This window comes from Engraulis encrasicolus, chromosome 23 (assembly GCF_034702125.1).
Source record: "Engraulis encrasicolus isolate BLACKSEA-1 chromosome 23, IST_EnEncr_1.0, whole genome shotgun sequence".
Taxonomy (NCBI): domain Eukaryota; kingdom Metazoa; phylum Chordata; class Actinopteri; order Clupeiformes; family Engraulidae; genus Engraulis; species Engraulis encrasicolus.
The window spans coordinates 15,328,537-15,346,954 of record NC_085879.1 but is presented as its reverse complement, the minus strand read 5'-3'; the positions used below and the strand labels follow the sequence as shown (position 1 = coordinate 15,346,954).

The following is an 18,418-nucleotide window of genomic DNA, read 5'->3' as shown; positions in this document are numbered from 1 at the left end:
GTGTGGCCAGTCCTGTACATCCTTCACAAGTGCTGAATTTGGTCGTATGCCTTCACCACTAACAACGTGTCCCAAGAATAGGACTTCTTCCTTGAGGAGTTGGCATTTTGACGGTTTCAGTTTCAGCCCAAAGCTCTGCAGTCTTCCGAAGACTTCAGTCAGGCGATCAAGGCTTTCTTCCACGTCTTTTCCTAGAATTATTATGTCATCCAGGTAAATCAGTAGCGTGTCCCACTGAAGGCCACGCAGGGCTAACTCCATTACCCTCTGAAATGTCCCCGGGGCATTACACAACCCGAAGGGCATCCTAGTGTATTCATATAGTCCATACTTTGTGATGAAGGCTGTCTTTCCACGGTCTTTTTCGTCCACAGCAATCTGCCAATATCCACTTTGTAGGTCAAGAGTGGAAAAGACTGTCGCTCCACCCAGCACATCTAAACACTCTTCAATCTTTGGCAGAGGATACGCATCCTTTGTTGTCAAGCTATTCAGATGCCGGTAGTCGACACACCAGCGCACACCTCCATCTTTTTTGCGGACTAGAACCACAGGCGATGCCCATTCAGATGACGAGGAGTTATCACTCCTGCTTCTAGCATAGACTGGAGGTGAGTCTCTTCTTCATTTTGGAAGCCCAAGGGTGTTCGCCTTGCTGGTTGACGCACTGGTCTGGCTGTGCCAGTGTCTATCTGGTGTGAGACTGCAGAGAAGTAACCTAGGTCTGTGTCGGATACAGCGAACAGGGACTGGTGCTTAAGCAGTAGAACAATCAGTTTCTCTTGCTGCTCCCCGCTAAGCATCTCTCCAGACGCTGAGTACAGAGTTTGCACATGCTCAGGTAAGTCAGTGGCTTTAACGGCGACAACCCTGCCAATCTTTGGTGCACTTTCAGGGTCATTGTCTAGGTTGCATTCAATGTCAGGTTCAGACTGCAAAGTCAATTCATCTGAAAATGCCTCAATCAGGATTCCAAGGCACACATTGTCGGTAATGCTGGTCGGCTCCAATACTGCAGGGATGCCTGGTCTTGGGTGCTCTACCTCTCCCCATACCACACATTCGCACTCTGGTGGCAGTGTTGTATCTCTTTCCAGCAGTACACGGGCAACTGAGTAGTCTGGCCCCTCCCCTCCCACAATCTTAGCAGGTATTGGCTCCCCTGCGATAAAAACCCGGCCAGTTGCTTCGATTGTGACGTTTGCAGCTCTGAGGAAGTCAAGACCGAGTAGAAGACAATCGTGGATTGGGGCCACATAGACATCCCAGTCAAAACTGTGGGTTCCCATCTGGAAAACGACATGCACCCCACTCTTGGCAGTCATCTCACTGTTGGACTCGGCATTATGAAGAACTGCCTTTTTTAGATGTGGTGGGTCACGTCCATACAGGACAGTTGCCTCAGCCTCTGTGTCGACTACAGCTTGGACTGGGGTGTTGTTCACCTTCATTGCAATGTGAAGACTAGGCCCTCGGTTGGTGGCACGACTGATTTTAAGTGTTGGGGACTGAGCCTGCTCTTGGGCCATTTCACACTCGCTTGTTGTAGTACGCCGGGTGGTTGGGCTAGGCGACCTGGAGCAGTCCCTCCTGAAATGCCCCTCTTCCCCACACCCGTAGCAGGCCCCTTTTTTGTTTCTAGGAGGGCTTGCAGAGGTAGCGCGTGCACTGCTACGTGACTGAGTAGGCTGCTGCTGCCTGCGGCTTTGGTCATGATAGGGGCCATGTTCTCTGCCAGGGGAAGGATCGGAGTACCTCTGTCTTTGTTCACTCATGACTGGTTGCAGATGGCTAAGAGTCAGCTGCATTTGCTCCACCTTCTCGAACAGTCCTTTAAACTGGTCAGCTGTGACATACGTGGGTGTTTGAACCCGACGAGAAACAAGTGCCATGTCGTCATCGTCATCAGCCCAGGATACACGCCTCGCTCTACTCTTAAGGTCCACTTCCCGCCCCACTGTAGCCTTGTAGTTGTGCTCATGTGCCTCTACTAGCTTTTGGGCGTCTGCCAGCGTGCAAGGGTCTTTGTTCATTACTTCATAGGCTAGCTTTTGGTCTTTCAATCCCTTAAGAAAAGCATCTGCAGCTAACTGGTCTTGTAGGGACAATTCTACACCAGGGTATGCAAGGGTAACTAAGCGTCTCACCTCCTCTGCAAACTCAGCAGATGTCTCTTTTGACTGGCGTAGTTCTCCAAGTTTCCTGCGCACAGTCGTTGGAGGATCTTGATGACCAAAGCGTTGAGTTAGGTGCTCTTTAAGCAGAGTGTAGTCTTCTCTGATGTGTTCTGGAAGGGAACACACGTAGCGCATGGCAGCGCCACGAAGACATTCATGCAGCTTGTCAACTCTTTCAGCACCATTCCATGCGTATTTTTGCGAGCTAGTCTTTCAAATGGCAACAAGAATGGCTCCCAGTCCTCCTTCCCGTCATATGTCGCCATTTTTGATCGAGGCCCATCATATGGGATAGCTGGACGAACATCAGCTTGGACGTGACTGTTGCCATAAGTCCGAGGGGTGGCAGCTGTAAGACGCTGTCGTCCTCTCTCCCTCTCCATGCCTCTGGCCCTGTCCACAGCACCTGAATCAGACAGCAGCCGAGGGGGGCCTGCGCTCTGGGAGCGCTGCTGAATGACGTCCAGCTCAGCAGCGAATTGGTTTGTCGCACCACCAGCATGTGGAGTAGTCATGGATGTGGCTTGAGATACAGGTGAGTGTTGAATTAAATGTTCTTGAAGGCTGTGGTGAGCATAGCCATCTTGGGCAACATGTGATGTGCGACTTCGGGTCACCTGATCTGAATTCACGGTTGACACTGTGGGCGCTGCAAGCTGTGGGGGTGCGCCCCTAATGGTTTGGAGGTGAGTGGCCAACCCAGCCAGGAGGGTTTGCTGCATTTGCTGCATTTGGTGAGCTTGCTGCTCTAACAGGACTTTTAGCCACGGCGGTGGGTCTGTTGGGTCTGTGGCTGCAGCTGCACCATCTCCATTCTGTTGTCCTTCTGTAGACATATTGGCTGGTGTTTTTTTGTTTTTTTTAGTATGTATTTATTTTTTTATTTATTATGAATAAGGCGTCTTAAATGCAATTTTTGTACTTAGGCACTCCAGGCAGTTCAGTATGTTGCATATGATTTAGCAGATTTATTGTCCAAGGCAAGATGCAGTAGGTTTCAACATGAGTTTTTTTAAGGCAATCTTATTAGGCACTCCAAGCAGTTTAGTAGGCTCATTGCATATTATTTAGTTGAGTTATTGTCCAAGGCAATGTGTCATGAATCTTAATAGTTCCGAGATAATTCACACACCGTCGTTGTTATGCTACTTGCCGTTGTCCTGAACATTTATAGCGAAACTTTTTCCTCATTTGCAGCACCGCCGCATTCTTCTCTCGCGCGGGGAAGTTAAAACAGAGCCCTGCGAGTGACTGGAAATGTCCGTGTTGTCTTTAGGCAACGAATAGTATACAGTCCAAAAGGTCGTCAGAATGAAACTATTAACGGCCAGTTTACAAAGCACACTCTTATTTCGTTCCACTTCGCTTGAAAGATGACGGTAGCTTGCACTTCTGACACCAGTGTCGTGTCTTTTACTTCACGTAATATGCGTGCTGCCTTCGGATGCGATTAGCTATCTTTGCTAGCTTACGTGCACCAGTTGATTAGCCTCAGATCCTCGAGTGAATGCATATACGTTACTTACAGTCTCCGATGCGTGGGAATGACACGACAGGAATGCAGGTTGACGTTTAACAGTTTAATGACTGTTTGGATGATTACAACAGGCTGCAATGACGCCAAACTCCAACGAGGAATTGTCCTCTCGTCGGGGCTCGTGGAGTCTTGTACGCAGCTAATCAAACAACTGAGCTCATGGAAGCAGACAGCCAATATTAATCATCAATGATCCAACTGCCCTCTAGAGGCCAAACATAACATTGCACTTACATTACTCAATAGCTCCTGTTAAGTCTTATAACTGCACTAACACATTCACTACAATATTTAGTCTGGCCCCGATCAATGAGACATCGGAAGACTGTTGATGGGAACAACCCGTTGTTTTTCAAACCGTGTCTGTGCCTACAGGCCAACGCTCTTACCCTCAACCCTCAAAACCGTGCCCATGTTTGCATCCAAAGATTCAAAACAAATCTCCTGCATTGTGATTGGTTCGCCAGGGCCTGTAGGGGCACTGTCTGATGCTAGTCCCACTCGCAGGCAAAAATAATTTTGGCCGCTGGCAGGTGGGGGGCTAGTTTACTAGGCTAAGAAGGAAGGGGAACTTCTTAGGCCGATCTTAAGCAGCATAGCCTCCCGACATTGCCAAATATTCTGTCTCTTATAGTGGGACTGATAATGACACTCTGATAATGTAAAAGTAACTTTTGTAAACAAAGCCTCACAATTTTACTAATTCCTTTGTCATCTCTTCACAGGTATGGCAGGAAGATCATTTTAATCACAGCAAAGGTCTTGCAGGTTGTCCTCAGCTTCATTCTGGCTTTCTCGAACAGCTGGGAAATGTTCTGTGTGGTTTACTTTGGTTTAGCAGTAATGACTACTTCCTCCTCTGGTGCTATCTTTGTACTTGGTACGTCAGCATTGCACACAGTTGAATCTGCACATTTCAAAATCATTGGGGCAGTTTGGAAAGCATTGACATTTATATCCCATTTATTTACATACAAAACGCTAACGATGTGAAGCTATTTCATTCCTTGGATTTTGTTTTTTTCCCTCTGACTGTTAGGCTCTGAGATACTCATTCAGTCAGCACGTGAGAGTTTTGGGATCCTGGGGTATGGTTTAGGTCACGCCACTGGCTATGCCATCCTGCCTCTCTTTGCATACTTCATTCGGGATCGGATGCTGCTGCAGATAGGACTGTCTCTGGTCGGATTTTTGTATATCCCCCTCTTTTGGTAGGTCACACAGACGCACACACACACACACACACACACACACATAAACACACACACACACACACACACACACACACACACACACACACACACACACAGGTTAAAAAAATATATATATATATATATATATACTGTATATATATATATATATATATATATATATATATATATGTGTGTGTGTGTGTGTGTGTGTGTGTGTGTGTGTGTGTGTGTGTGTGTGTGTGTGTGCAAAAACACACCTCACTCTGATCTGATCTGATCATCTGGTCTCCTGAGCGTTCAAAGCCTTTTCTTCTCAACAGTAAAAAAACATTTTAACCCCCTGAGGTCCAGCCGCTCACCAGTGACTGGATTTGACATTTCTCCAAAAACACACCTGTAACTCTGTGAGTTTTTGTTGTTCAAACACATAAGTGGCACCATAAAAAACATTGAGACCTCTAGTTTTCAAAAAATATATACATATTGACGAAATTATATAGTTTGCTATTTTTAAATTGAGTGAAAATAAATCTTTGGATTTTCTGCACTCTCTCCCTGCAGTAGTGAAGTAGTGAGGTCACATCTATCTCTATTCACATGTGAAGAAGGCCTACCCAGTGTGTGAGTGGCTATACAGAGGTGTGAACAAGCCCCTTTCAGCCAGCACAAACAAAAGACTGTGGGAAAACAAAGACAATGCCCTGCCAGAGCACATGTCAAGGAGCCCATTCTCGTGGAAAATCAACTACATGCTTCGTAGTGCCGCTACGATATAGCCTAATTCTTCGTAGTTGGGCAACACGCGCTGTCGTCGAGAGTGGGTGAGAGAGAGCAAGTGAGAGAGAGAGACCACCCGAGCAGCGTGCGTGCATTCCGGGAGGGGAGCGCTGTCGTTGTGTCAGCTTAATGCCATGTCTCCCTTCCTCCAACATTATCCCTAACCTTAACCCTAACTCTAACCCTAACCCTAACCCTACCCTTAACCCTAAACTTAACCCTAAACTTAACTTGTTTGAAATGTTTGATTACCGACGTTTCCAGTTGGCCTTCAGTCGCGCTTCATTGTTGACGTCCGTCCGCATTATTCTTCCCCCCAGAACCAAACAAACTCAATTGTCAGTTCCCCCTTTCGTCGTCCAACCACGAGAAACGAGGCTATTCGTAAAGGCACCGTGAGGCTTAGAGTTGTTTTTTTCTGTTTTTCTTGTAAAGACTTCACGAAAGGCCCGAGTTACTGTTGTGGCAAGTGACAGGGGGGTGGGGACCACCAGAGGTGATGCCCACCCATCTCATTAGTATTCAGGTAATAGAGGACACTAGCTTGACATAGCCTACAATTAGTTTTTTTACACTTTGCATGGAAACAACAAAACATTTCTAAATGCTCTTCGTGCTTTTATGCAGGCAACACTTTTGTTTACAAAAGTCTTGGCTAAATATATTTATATTGAGTTTTCTTGCACTGTTTGAATACCTCTGACCTTCTTTTGTACAGTTGTGTTTCCACTCCATTTAAATAAAACATATTTGTATAACATTCACTTTACTCTCATATTCTTTTTTGTTAGACTTTTCAGAATACAACCATATGTGCCACATTAGTATAGATGTTTACAGTTAGTTGAAATACTAGTAAAGGTGTTCCAAACTGCCTGAAAGCCTCTGAGAGGCCCTAGACTCCAGAGGGTTAACAGTGAATTTAAAATCAGAATAAAAAATACTGGAATGAATCCCATTGTGTTGTCAATGCTTATGTTAGAAGGCTTATTGTTACATAAGTCTGCTGTGTTTCTGTTCCCCTCAGGTTCATCCCAGAGTCCCCCCGCTGGCTCATCACTCAGGGCCGGTTGCAGGAGGCAGAGGCCATCATTCGAGCTGCTGCCAAGAGGAACGGCATCACGCCACCAGAGGAGATCTTCCAACAAGAGGTCATGAATGACACTAATGCCTTGGTCAGACGACATGATTTTAGCCCGCTTTTGCCTAGAATGTCTGCAATTATTTTATTTCAAACATAGATTATTCATACTGCACAGCCGGCCTTTGACATTCTTACTACATTATTAATGTCAAGTCATTAGAGATAAAAATGAGTGATAAGTACTTAGCATTAAAATAACCTGGTAAATGCAGAGGGAGAAGAATGTCTAGATCTAGTATCTAATGATGTATCACAATATCTCCATGTTTGTTTATTTATTTTTTCAGGAATCTGAGCACAAACCCAGCAGTCAGGACAAGTACACTTGGCTGGATCTCCTAAAAACTTCAAATATGAGGAATATCACGGTTGTAAACATCATAATCTGGTTGGTGAAGCTTTTCAGAGTTGTAGTTAAAGTTACATTACATGAAATCATGCTGACGTTTTTATCCAACACGACTTACAGATATTTAGGTAGAGGGTATTGGTTTCAGGCCCTGGAGCAATGTAGGTTTACATGCCGTGCACAAGGGCACTTCAGCCATGGATGAAGGTGCTGGTAAGGGTGGGATTTAAACCCTCTGCAACCCTCTGATTTTAAGGCCAGCACTCCAACCTTTGGGCCTGGCTGCCCCAAGTTACTAATAGCACAGTGTGTGTGCTTTTGTTTTGCTATAGAACTCTATACCAATCCGAGAAGCGATTTAAGGGCGCCGCCATCTTGTGCTGGCGCCATTGCTGGAGTGCCATTCTATTCATTAAACCCGTTATGCCAACTCTAAGTAGTTGTTGCGCTAATAAATTCTGGTGACTGAGACCATCGAAATGACAGCCTGGATGAAGTTTTGAATAAAGTTTCGTGGATAGACGATGGCAGACAGTGGCTATATCAAGCTATATCATGAACTGATAGAATTTATAAATTAATGAAACATATTAGTAGGACATGTAAACACAGGCTAGCTCTATACCAGTGATTCTCAAACTTTTTCAGACCGAGGACCACTTCATCCCCCCAAAAATGTTCAGTGACCACCTGTCAACTGAATTGACAGTTGACGGGTGCTAATTCGACACTGTTCATTTTGATGCAGATCAATGCATGAGCTGGACCACCAGTGGTCCCCGAACCCCACTTTGAGAATCGTTGCTCTATACTGAAAAGACCGGGGGGCAAGCGCTATTCCGCCCTATCTCTGTCATTTCGTGAAGTATTAAAAAAAAAAAACCTTTAATTTTCCTGGTGCATTCACGTTATTGCCCGTTTTTCGTGGTTGGGCAACGAAACGCTGCCTATTCATTTGAATTGCCCCACTGCTGCTATGGTTATCCAAGCGTCTGCAGGGGCGGGGAGGGGGTATTCGACGCCCTTTCGGTACTTGCGCCTTATGTCATACGACCCTAAACCTAAACCTAACCTTAACCCTACTTAACCCTAAACCTAAACCTAACCCTAACCCTAACCTTAACCCTAACCTTAACCCTAAACCTAACCCTAAATTGCTTGTTTGAAATGTTTGATTACCATGTGAAGGTACCGAAAGGGCGTCAAACTTGTGGGTCGCTAGGCAGCAGTCGGGCAATTCAAATGAATAGGCAGCGTTTCGTTGCCCAACCACGAAAAACGGGCAATAACGTGAATGCACCACGAAAATTAAAGTTATTTTTTCGTGAATACTTCACGAAATGAAAGAGATACGGTTGGACATAATGCTATTCCGACAACCAACTGTACCTATATGCCGCTATTCCAAGATGCCACTATTCCGACACCCTCATCCCGAGTGAATCATTTCTTCCACCAACAAGTATAGCATAGCCTACATCAGGGGTGCTCAATAGGTCGATCGCGATCGACCAGTCGATCGCGGAGGCAGTATTGGTAGATCGTAGAATGACACTTTAAAAAAAAAAAAAAAAAAAAAAAGTTCCCTATGGATCTGACAGGCTAACTCCAGGCATCTACACTGCCCTACACTGTATGGTATAGCCTACCATAAACACGACGACGTCTTCAGATAAGGAGGATAACTGTCAAGCGCCACACTCAAACTCTTCATAAGTCATAACATCGGAGCACAAAAAAATAGGACGGCACGAGACGTTTGCCGATACCGTGCGCTATATGTTCAGTTAGTAGCCTACAGGCAGCGTCACCGCTCAAAAGAAACAGCCAGAGAAGAAAACAACCGCCCGAACACCGGCAATCCCCTGATTCCCCCCCCCCTTTTAAACAATGCTCTGAGAAGTGCAGGCAAGATGCAACTCCCGCATTGAGCGTGGAGTTGGCTACTTCAATTAGATTTCATAGGCACGCGTGCGAGGGGAGAGTGAATGATGTGGGCCTGTTTAACCTGAGTGCAGGCGCGTCTTTTCAAATGGTCTGTTCAGCGCGGCCGCTAGACAGAGAGCGCGATTTTCGGTCCATTCAGTAGATGTCTCCTTGTTTATTTTTTGGAACTAGGGATGTCTGTAACGTCCACGAAGACAATATCATCCACGTGAAAACGCCAAACGCCCACAAACCGCTGTTCTGTCTACTTCTCACAGCTGCATTAAAAAAGTCCTCCACGAAATCCCAAACCAACAACCCTTCAAATAGGCTAGGTGACAGCAAGCATGCACACATGAAATAACACTTCAGGGAGGGAGAAAAAAGCTCTGCACTCATAGGCCTATTAAAGTGAAAAGGGGATTACATAAAATCTGTCCAAAAACCAAGAGGGCACATCAATAACTTCATTAATATTATGTTAATTTATGAAAATTACATTTATCATAAACTTGAGAGCCTACTATGGTCTCCCTTTGTGATCAAAAACAGGCGTAATTTACAGTAGGCCTAAATAAGGTCTGTATGAGGTTGTTATTCACCGCTGATTCACCTTTCATTATTATTGATGTGTACAAATACATTTTCATATTGTGTTAAAGGGACACTCCACCCATTTTGCATTAGGCTTTCCATTGCTAGACACCCAGTCATACTTTTGAATGGTCTTGCAAAAATCTCTCAATTCCCCCTGAGATAGGAGAAATCCGCATTCATCTCTTAACACTTCCTCTGTCAATGATGTAAAAATGGTCATTTTGCATCATCGACAGAGGAAGTGTAAGAGAGGTGGATTTCTGTTGAGACTACAAGCCTTTTTCCCACCTTTTCAACCCCGCCCATAGGGGGTTGGACCTAATGCTCTAACAGACCTATCACAGATCAGTGTCCCAGTGCTTTTGAAATCACTGGCATTGAGGCTCCAGTAAGCAGTGTTGCCAGACTGGGCTGTTTCCCACCCAATTGGGCTGCTTGAGATGGCCGTCTGCGGGTAAAAATGGCATTTTACAGGATAACTCGCCCAATCTTTCCCATCGACATCAATAGAATTGGGCGGGATTTAGTGCTTCCAGGCTGGTTTTGAGCATTTTTTGGGCTGGAAATCATCAGCCTCATCTGGCAACACTGCCAGTAAGTCACTGGCATATAGCTGGAAAGGAGAAGCTGGAGCACACTGCAGCTTAGTTTTCAAGACTTTATTTTGTGCACACACCCGACCAACGTTTCGGTGTTGCTACACCTTCTTCAGAGTCAAATAATAGCAAGAGAGAGACACACATTTCAAGACTTGACATTCACAGGTGATGCCACTTGGTTTGGCTAAATTGGTCTCATCTCATTGCAGGTAATTGACCCCACCCCCCAACACCAGGACAAGATTGCAGACAATTAGACAGAGAGGCTTCGTAGAAAGGCATTTTGGATTCATACTCTAAATTCAGTGGAGCCTCAGGGCATAAACACAATATGTCTTGCTCTCTGTAACAAATTGTTCCAGCATCGCGGCTGTGGTCTTGTAATAATTGTAGCTGTGGTTTTATTGACAATGTTCTTTGTGTATTGTTTTTTTCACTTTTTTATTTTGTTTTGGGAAGTTGGCAAGCTGTCTAATTGTCTACAATCTTGTCCTGGTGTTGGGGGGTGGGGTCAATTACCTGCAATGAGATCAGACCAATTTAGCCAAACCAAGGATCACCTGTGAATGTCAAGTCTTGAAATGTGTGTCTCTCTCTTGCTATCATTTGACTCTGAAGAAGGTGTAGCAACACAGAAACGTTGGTCGCGTGTGTGCACAAAATAAAGTCTTGAAAACTAAGCTGCAGTGTGCTCCAGCTTCTCCTTTCCAGTGATGTCTGTCCCACTGTGATGCACCTGCAAGCAGGGTTGCCAGATGAGGATGATTTCCAGCCCCAAAAATGCTCAAAACCAGCCTAGAAGCTCAAAATCCCGTCCAATTCTATTGATTTCTATGGCTAAAATTGGGCAGGTTTTTCTGCTAAATGCCATTTTTGCCCGCACACGACCATCCTAAGCAGCCCAATTGGGCGGGAAACAGCCCAATCTGGCAACACTGCCTGCAAGCTGAGGGAGGGATGATGCATAGAGTCCCAAATAACTGGGTGTGGCCTGTGGAACTTGAGCATTGCAGTCATGGGCGGCGCTATTAAGAGGCTAGGGGAAGCTTAGCTTCCCCAAACTTGTCATAAGAAATAAATAAAATGAAAATTTAAAATCACGTTTTTTTTATATCCAGCGATGGAGTGTCGCAGGCACACACGAGGAAACAGAACGAGGGTTTCCTGCTGAAGTGCCTATCCACCTTGTCAGCCTCGTTGCAGCGATGTCATGCTGCGGTCAACCAATCAGGTGTCAGTTCTACTGGCTTCAACAGGCAGTGAGGCGGGCTCGTGGCTTATGAAATGAAATCTGGAATGTTTAATATCTTGATAAAGCAATGACCTCTAGAATAAATTGGGATTCCACTACATTTCATTTATAGATCATTCGGGTTTTTTTCCACCAGTCATAGGTCACAATGTTGACATTTTCCTCTTTAGCATTCGTTATTCAACCACACTACATCTATCAAATGGATAGCCTATTTGGCGAATCTAAATGGATATTTTGCCTCTGTCTTCAAGTAACAGGAATTGACCGGACAGAATAAGGTAGGAAATCTGTTTTTCCCCTTGATGTGCTCGCCGAAGCGCTAAGTTTACTATTTAGTGGCAATGTTGTTGTTGGCAATGTTGTTATCGATGTAGCCTAGTTGTCTGTCTTCCGTCTAACTAGAACTAGCCATCACAAAGCAAAACACCTGTGCTATCCTAGCTGTCACCAAGCGAACACCACTTTCAAAAATGCACACCTTTCCTGAATTCATGGTGGCCTGCCAGGGTGGTTTAGTTACCATATATAATGTGATGTGTGTATATTCGCTTGTGTTTGTTGGGCATCTGCGTGTGACTGGAGTGGACAGTGTAGCCTACAGTGCGAGGCAGCGAGAAGTGTCTGGCTGCGCAAGCTACTTATTTGTAGAACCTAGAAAGCTAACATTTAGCTCCACTAGACAAGCTACATCCAATAGAATTATTAAGCAAGTTACAACCATTTGGAAATGTAGCGAACTACATTACAAGCTACTTCAACTAGAAATTCAAAATTATAGCATATTCCTATTATTTGGGCTGCAAAACTGACATCTGAAGACAGCCTGTTGGATATGAGAGCGCCCCATAGGCTATTCTATTTTTGGGCATGGTATGGTCAATCAGCTGGCTTTCCTGTCTTCCCCCGTGTGTGCGCATTTTGCCTCGTCATTAGTTTTGCGAGTTTTGATACCGGTCTGAGGTAGAGTGACCTAGCGCATGAAAATGTCATTAGAAACAAAGAGTGGGCAGTAGGGTGTATGATTTGATTGCTCGAGACATATTTGGGAGATAATAGTCCATGGTCTGGCAAATAGCCGTCGTCCTCTCCTGCCTCCAGAGTGTATGTGTGTGTGTGTGTGTGTGTGCGTGCGTGGCGTGTGTGCCTGTCGCCTTTGAGAGTTCCATTGGCGCACGAGCATGAAGACCCATAGTTGCGCATGGAAATGTTCGGTTTTATTTGTTCATCATTTTGTTTCAACATCATATAATGTCATGCTGATAATATATCAAAAGTCGCGGTTAGGGCCTCGCGTGGCGACTGATACAGTGCCCCCAGACCCTCCTACACAGTTTCTCCGATGACGTTTGCACCAACCACCCCCCCATCCCCCCCCCCCCCGTTTTTATTTTTTTTAGCTTCCCCAAGAGTCTTGCTGTAGCGCCGCCTATGATTGCAGTGCATTATGGGGACTGTTGTCACAAATCCACAAGCACTAAAAAGTCATTTTCTGCCTTTTCTTGGCCAATAAGGCACCAAATTAGAGATGTATGTTACTATTCTACTATAAATATGACCCACTTTCAGTAACATATTCATGTCTCCACCGGTGGAATGCCCCTTTAAAATTGCATTTCTAACAGCTGTATTTTCAAATGTTCTCCCCCGAACCCCCAGTAGATCACTTCCACACACCCATCTCAATAAGTAGCTCACATGTTGAAAAAGTCTGAGCACCCCTGGCCTACATTATTGTTTTGTATGAACTGTATTGTGTTTTGAAAATAATGTTTTTTTTATAAGAATTTGAAGATTGAGAAGTGCACTAAAAATAAGAAAATTACTTTTGTGTTGAACTGAGTTATTTTCTGATCACTGGTTATTTATTCATAGTGGGACTGGTAACAGATCAAACCGACTACAGTCTTATCTCTGCCTGCCTGCCCAACTCCAAACTAATTTAAAAACTTTAAAGTACAGTCGGTGGCAGGCACCGTTACACTGTCGAGACTAAATGCAACATGGTAAAGTTGGTGCTCTTTTGAGAAGTCTCAGAATTTAAGTCTGATTAGCCTATTTAAAACCTTGTTGAAATAACTCAATGCACCTGCCTCAGCCCTGAAACGGCCGCTGAGAATCGGGTTCTCTCCGTCTAGCCAGCGGTAGACGAACAGTCCTTTTCAATGATGGATTGAATGTAAGAAATAGGCCTGTGCAAAACGGGGACCCGACTTCAGAATAAAAGGCCTATTGTACATTTGCGTTTGGGTTTGTAAGACTTGCCTTTTGGAATTCCTCACAGTCACCCCCCCATGTAAGCTACAAATTTTTGTCCCTTCACAGCAGTAACTCGGGAAAGTGTTTTAGGACTACGTCACTGATTTCAGCACCACAAGCATGGACAGCTCCTTTTTAGATTTGACAGCCTTATATGAATATGAGGGGAAATGTCGGCTGTTCTGATAATGATAGGGCTTCACAGTTTGAGTGGCAGCATTCTCATAATGGTTTAGAATATATATATATTTTTTAAATGAAGGCAATGCAATAAAAGCATATTGCATGAATGTCGAAATAGTGGCATGTAGGAATAGCGGTGGTTGGTGGAAAACTTGCCGGTATTCTGACAATAAACATCAACGTCGGAATAGCGCCATGTAACCGAGAAGACCTATGGGCGGGCTAACTGACATTTCACCAAAACGAGTTCGCTAATAATTTTTGGTTTCACTTACAAAGTAAAAAAATGCTTTGTTTTCAACCCCAAGACCCTCCTTGATCTACCAGCGTAATGTTGAGTAATTTTGGGCTTGTTAAATGGTTGTGTGATTTGTGAGTTGCCAACATTACATGTTCTGAGTTAGCTAGCAAGCCGGGTAGCTAGCCTTGTGTTATTTTACCAAAGGTTGGCTGGTTGTTAGCTGCTAGCTGGCCTGGGACAGTCTCATTTCCACCTGTATTTATTCAGCGATTATGTAAGGGTTAACATTCGGCGAGAAGGTCGCTACCGTGGAATAGCAGCACGACAGAGAGAATCTTTAGACCCCGACGCGGAGCGGAGGGGTCTTGTTCTCTCTGAAGTGCTGCTATTCCACAAAGCGACCGACTCGCCGAAAGTTAACCCGCTTATTATATGGATATACTTAAATGATTCACACATGGCGGGGACATTTCTTTAGACCTATTTAATGTTAAGATTGTTGCTGCGCAAAACAAAACAGTGCCGTTGTGGAACACCGCTAGGCAACAGCTAGGTAGCCAGGACAACAGGTGTTGTCTATCACAGCAGCTGATTAGAGTGACAAAAGACCGGACCCCCTGCGGAGTGATATGAAACATTCGCTTTAGCCACTGACTTGTACAAGCCAGTGGCTTTAGCAGTGAACGTCTTATTGCCATTGACAGCGGTAGCCAGGACAACGGGTGCTGTCTGTCACAGCAGGTGATTAGAGTCTTGTTGAAAAGTCGCTTTAGCAGTGAAAAGTCTTGTTGCCATTGACAGCGGTCTGTTATAGACCAACCCGTCCGTTATCGAAAAATAACAGACGTCCGAACGTTGGGGAGCCCCGTTGAAATGAATGGAGCATTCGACAGATGACGTCACAACCATATAATAATAGACTTTAAAAGCTCCCAAATGTCTCGTTTTTAATGTCATGGATATTCTTTTCACCGCCACATATGTAGGTATATTAAATTAGTTCTAGTTGGCTACTATTGGCTTATAAAAGTATGGACTTCTCCACTGTCCAGATACGACTTTGCTTCAGGAAGAATTTCAGTAATGGCGGCCAGTCTACTTCCATTTATTTCCTCGGATCGGTGTATACTGTGTTATTTCACTTAAAATACATGTTGCCATATCTTATTTATTTGTTGTCTCTGGTCTCCAAATAATGTGTGTATTTCTACAGGATAAGCATATCCCTGGCATACTACGGCCTGTCCTTTAACACCTCCAATCTGGATGGGGATCCGTATCTCAACTGCCTCATTTCTGCTGCCACAGAATTTGTTGCTTATGCTTTTGTGTGGTTCATCGCACATTACGCTCCTCGCCGGTTCGTGCTGCCATTCACTCTCCTCCTTGGAGGGGCTTTGATGCTGCTCATCCAGCTTGTGCCTGATGGTGTGTATGTTGACGCTTACAGAAACACCACACAAAAGGAACAGTGCACCATGTTTTCATTCTGATATGTTCTTCTCTAGTCTGAGACAAGTTAATGCGTACTTCTGTGAACATTGTGTGTGCCTGCAATCTGTATGCTTCAGTTTAGCTTCAGTTTCAATTTGTCAATCAGTTTAGCTTGCTCAGCAAGTCACTGACTATCAAACAGGGCTGAAATTACAAGTGACCAAGCTCTTCCACATTTTCCCTATCGAAATGCATTTGCTTGACTAGTTATCTGATCCAAGTCTGGTAACACAAAATGAAATGTGACGACTTTCCACGCAGATTGAAGATTGAAGACATAATAACTCAGCAGGAACACTTAATCATCGCATTGATAATTTATCTTGATATAGTTCCCATTTTTATCTGCATAGAGATGTACCATGTTTCATTTTGTGCATCTCCACTTGGACTGTGTAACTTCACACTCAAGTGTTACTTAAATGGGGAAAATGTGCAAGCGCTGAGTCTATCCTTATTTGATGATCATCACTATCCCATCACTCATCTTGTGCTCCATTTATTTCTTCCCCCAGGTCTCAGTGGGTTGATTATAACCTTGGCAATGATGGGAAGATTAGTTGTGACCGGGGCCTATGCATTTGTTTATGTCTTTTACGCGGAACTCTTGCCAACTGTTGTACGAAACATGGGATTAGGTGTCAGCTCAATGGCTGCCAGAATTGGCAGTGCTTCTGCACCACACGTAGCCCATATCGGTAAGTATCCCAAGGTAGAAAACATTGCAACAGAGAATTGGGTCAAGCTAGATGTTTAATTTCAAGAGGGGGGTACATTTTGTCTTCAACTTTACAAACAGTACACATACACATATATAATATTGGATTTTTGCTTTTAGGAACGTACAACAAGACACTGCCTTTTATTCTGATGGGCACAATCTCTCTCTTCTCTGGTGGTCTGAGCCTGTTGTTACCAGAGACAAAAGGTGAAAACCTCCCAGAACTCATTAGCCATGTCAAACCTCTACAGTGGTGAGTAGTGTACTTCTGTGAAATTCATTCCCATTGCATTTGTTGTTTTGATCATTTCAACATTGGATCCTTTCAGATGAGTTTTTGTAATGTTTTTTTTATTTTATTTTTTTTAAAGTTACTGTCATAAGGCAAGGTCTGGTGATAGAAATAGTCTGGGTGGAGATGTGCAGTTGAGGAACGACGATGAGCTGACGCCTACAAGAGGACCAGAAGATGCTGTTGTCAAATTTTGATGAAACCATTTATGACACATTAAGCACTGACTGTTTTGCATGCATGGACCTTGAATAATAATAATAATAATAATGATAATGATGATAATAATAATAATAATAATAATAATAATTCTCACACCTACGTTGCCAATGCCCCATCATCTTTTTTTTGTTTGTCTAAGCGAGATACACACAACTTACTTTCATGCACTAAAAAGGGAAAGTAAATGCACATTTTTAAGTCATAATTTTGTTGTGCCACAAGATACGAAAAAATGCTCCGTAATTGTATACTTTTACAATAGTTAGCTATTACTTTAGCTATTATTTACTCACCAGCATACATGGACAGGTTATTATTATGGTAACTACATAACATTAGTTACACTACATTTAATAATATACGTCATTGCTAGATTATGTATATTTATGCTGATTTATACTGTTCCTCAATCATTGCTGTGGAAAACGTGCATTTCCTCAAGGAAAGGTGTGAAGGATACAGGTAATTGTCCGAAAATAAGCAGAACATCAACAGCTGTTGCAACTGTACCTGTGTATAACCGTGTTTTCAAGGTAAATATTAAATTCAGCAAATTAGGTAAATAGAGCAGCAAATTCTATTGAAACAGAGACATGTCTGTGAAGATTCTCATTCACCCAGGTCATATTAAAGTGTTGAAATGCATGGGGGATGGTGGGTATCTTCCTTTGTTATGCTACGTGCTGGTAGCTGGTAGTCTCCATTTGATGATGGTCTGGGGCAGGCTGACACCAACAGTTGGCCTTGATTCCCAGAGGCAGATGTGTTAGCATGACCACCTGTTGCTGTTAACGTAACGTCTCAGTCAGATAACGTCTCAGTCAGCAGCCTTATGTGGTGCCAAAGATCTTGGCTCAATTTCACTGTTGTCTGCATCATTTGCCATTTGCCTTACTGTCTAAATTTCAGAGAGCCCGAAAGGCTTGATGCTACTGTAATGTTTGGCTTTGAGTCATCCCCATCATGCTTTTGTACAGTCATACATGGTCTGTATTTCATTGCAGACATACAGTATTTACCACTGTCACAGGCATAACTAAGTCAACAACAGAGGCAATTATTAGGTAATTTCTTTAATACTGGTTGTAAGGGCCACTGCTTTATCTTAGTGTTTGTTGATGTATGCTGCTGTTTCAGTTTGTACTTCAGAGTCTGTCTCACCCTTGCACAGTAGAAAAGTGGGTAACACTTTACTTAAAGCCAACATTATAAGCGCATTTACAACAAATTATAACGCACATTATAATTACTTACAACGTATTATGACTACACTCATAATGATATAAATTATATGATTATAAATCCAAGGGTGTCATGAGTGCTCATGACTGGCTATAAACTACAGGCTTCCTGATGGGTCTTACAGTACATTATGAGTACCTAAACCCCTCTATGCACAGACCTGGATGATAAACTGTCATAAGGGCTCATATGATGCTATAATGTTTCATGTGA

The 18,418-nt window shown here is 43.8% G+C and overlaps 1 protein-coding gene across 1 annotated transcript in view; it reads left to right on the top strand.

The window, feature by feature from the left end:
* Nucleotides 1–16,994, top strand: part of LOC134439720 (organic cation/carnitine transporter 2-like) — a 30,672-nt gene extending 13,678 nt beyond the window's left edge. Inside the window, exons 3-10 of the mRNA XM_063189625.1 lie at nt 4,440–4,594; nt 4,754–4,925; nt 6,712–6,835; nt 7,116–7,216; nt 15,448–15,662; nt 16,244–16,426; nt 16,567–16,702; nt 16,821–16,994. Coding sequence (XP_063045695.1) covers nt 4,440–4,594; nt 4,754–4,925; nt 6,712–6,835; nt 7,116–7,216; nt 15,448–15,662; nt 16,244–16,426; nt 16,567–16,702; nt 16,821–16,938 — 1,204 coding nt within the window. The 3' untranslated portion in view covers nt 16,939–16,994. The remainder of the gene's footprint in view (nt 1–4,439; nt 4,595–4,753; nt 4,926–6,711; nt 6,836–7,115; nt 7,217–15,447; nt 15,663–16,243; nt 16,427–16,566; nt 16,703–16,820) is intronic.
* Nucleotides 16,995–18,418: the final 1,424 nt, after the last annotated feature.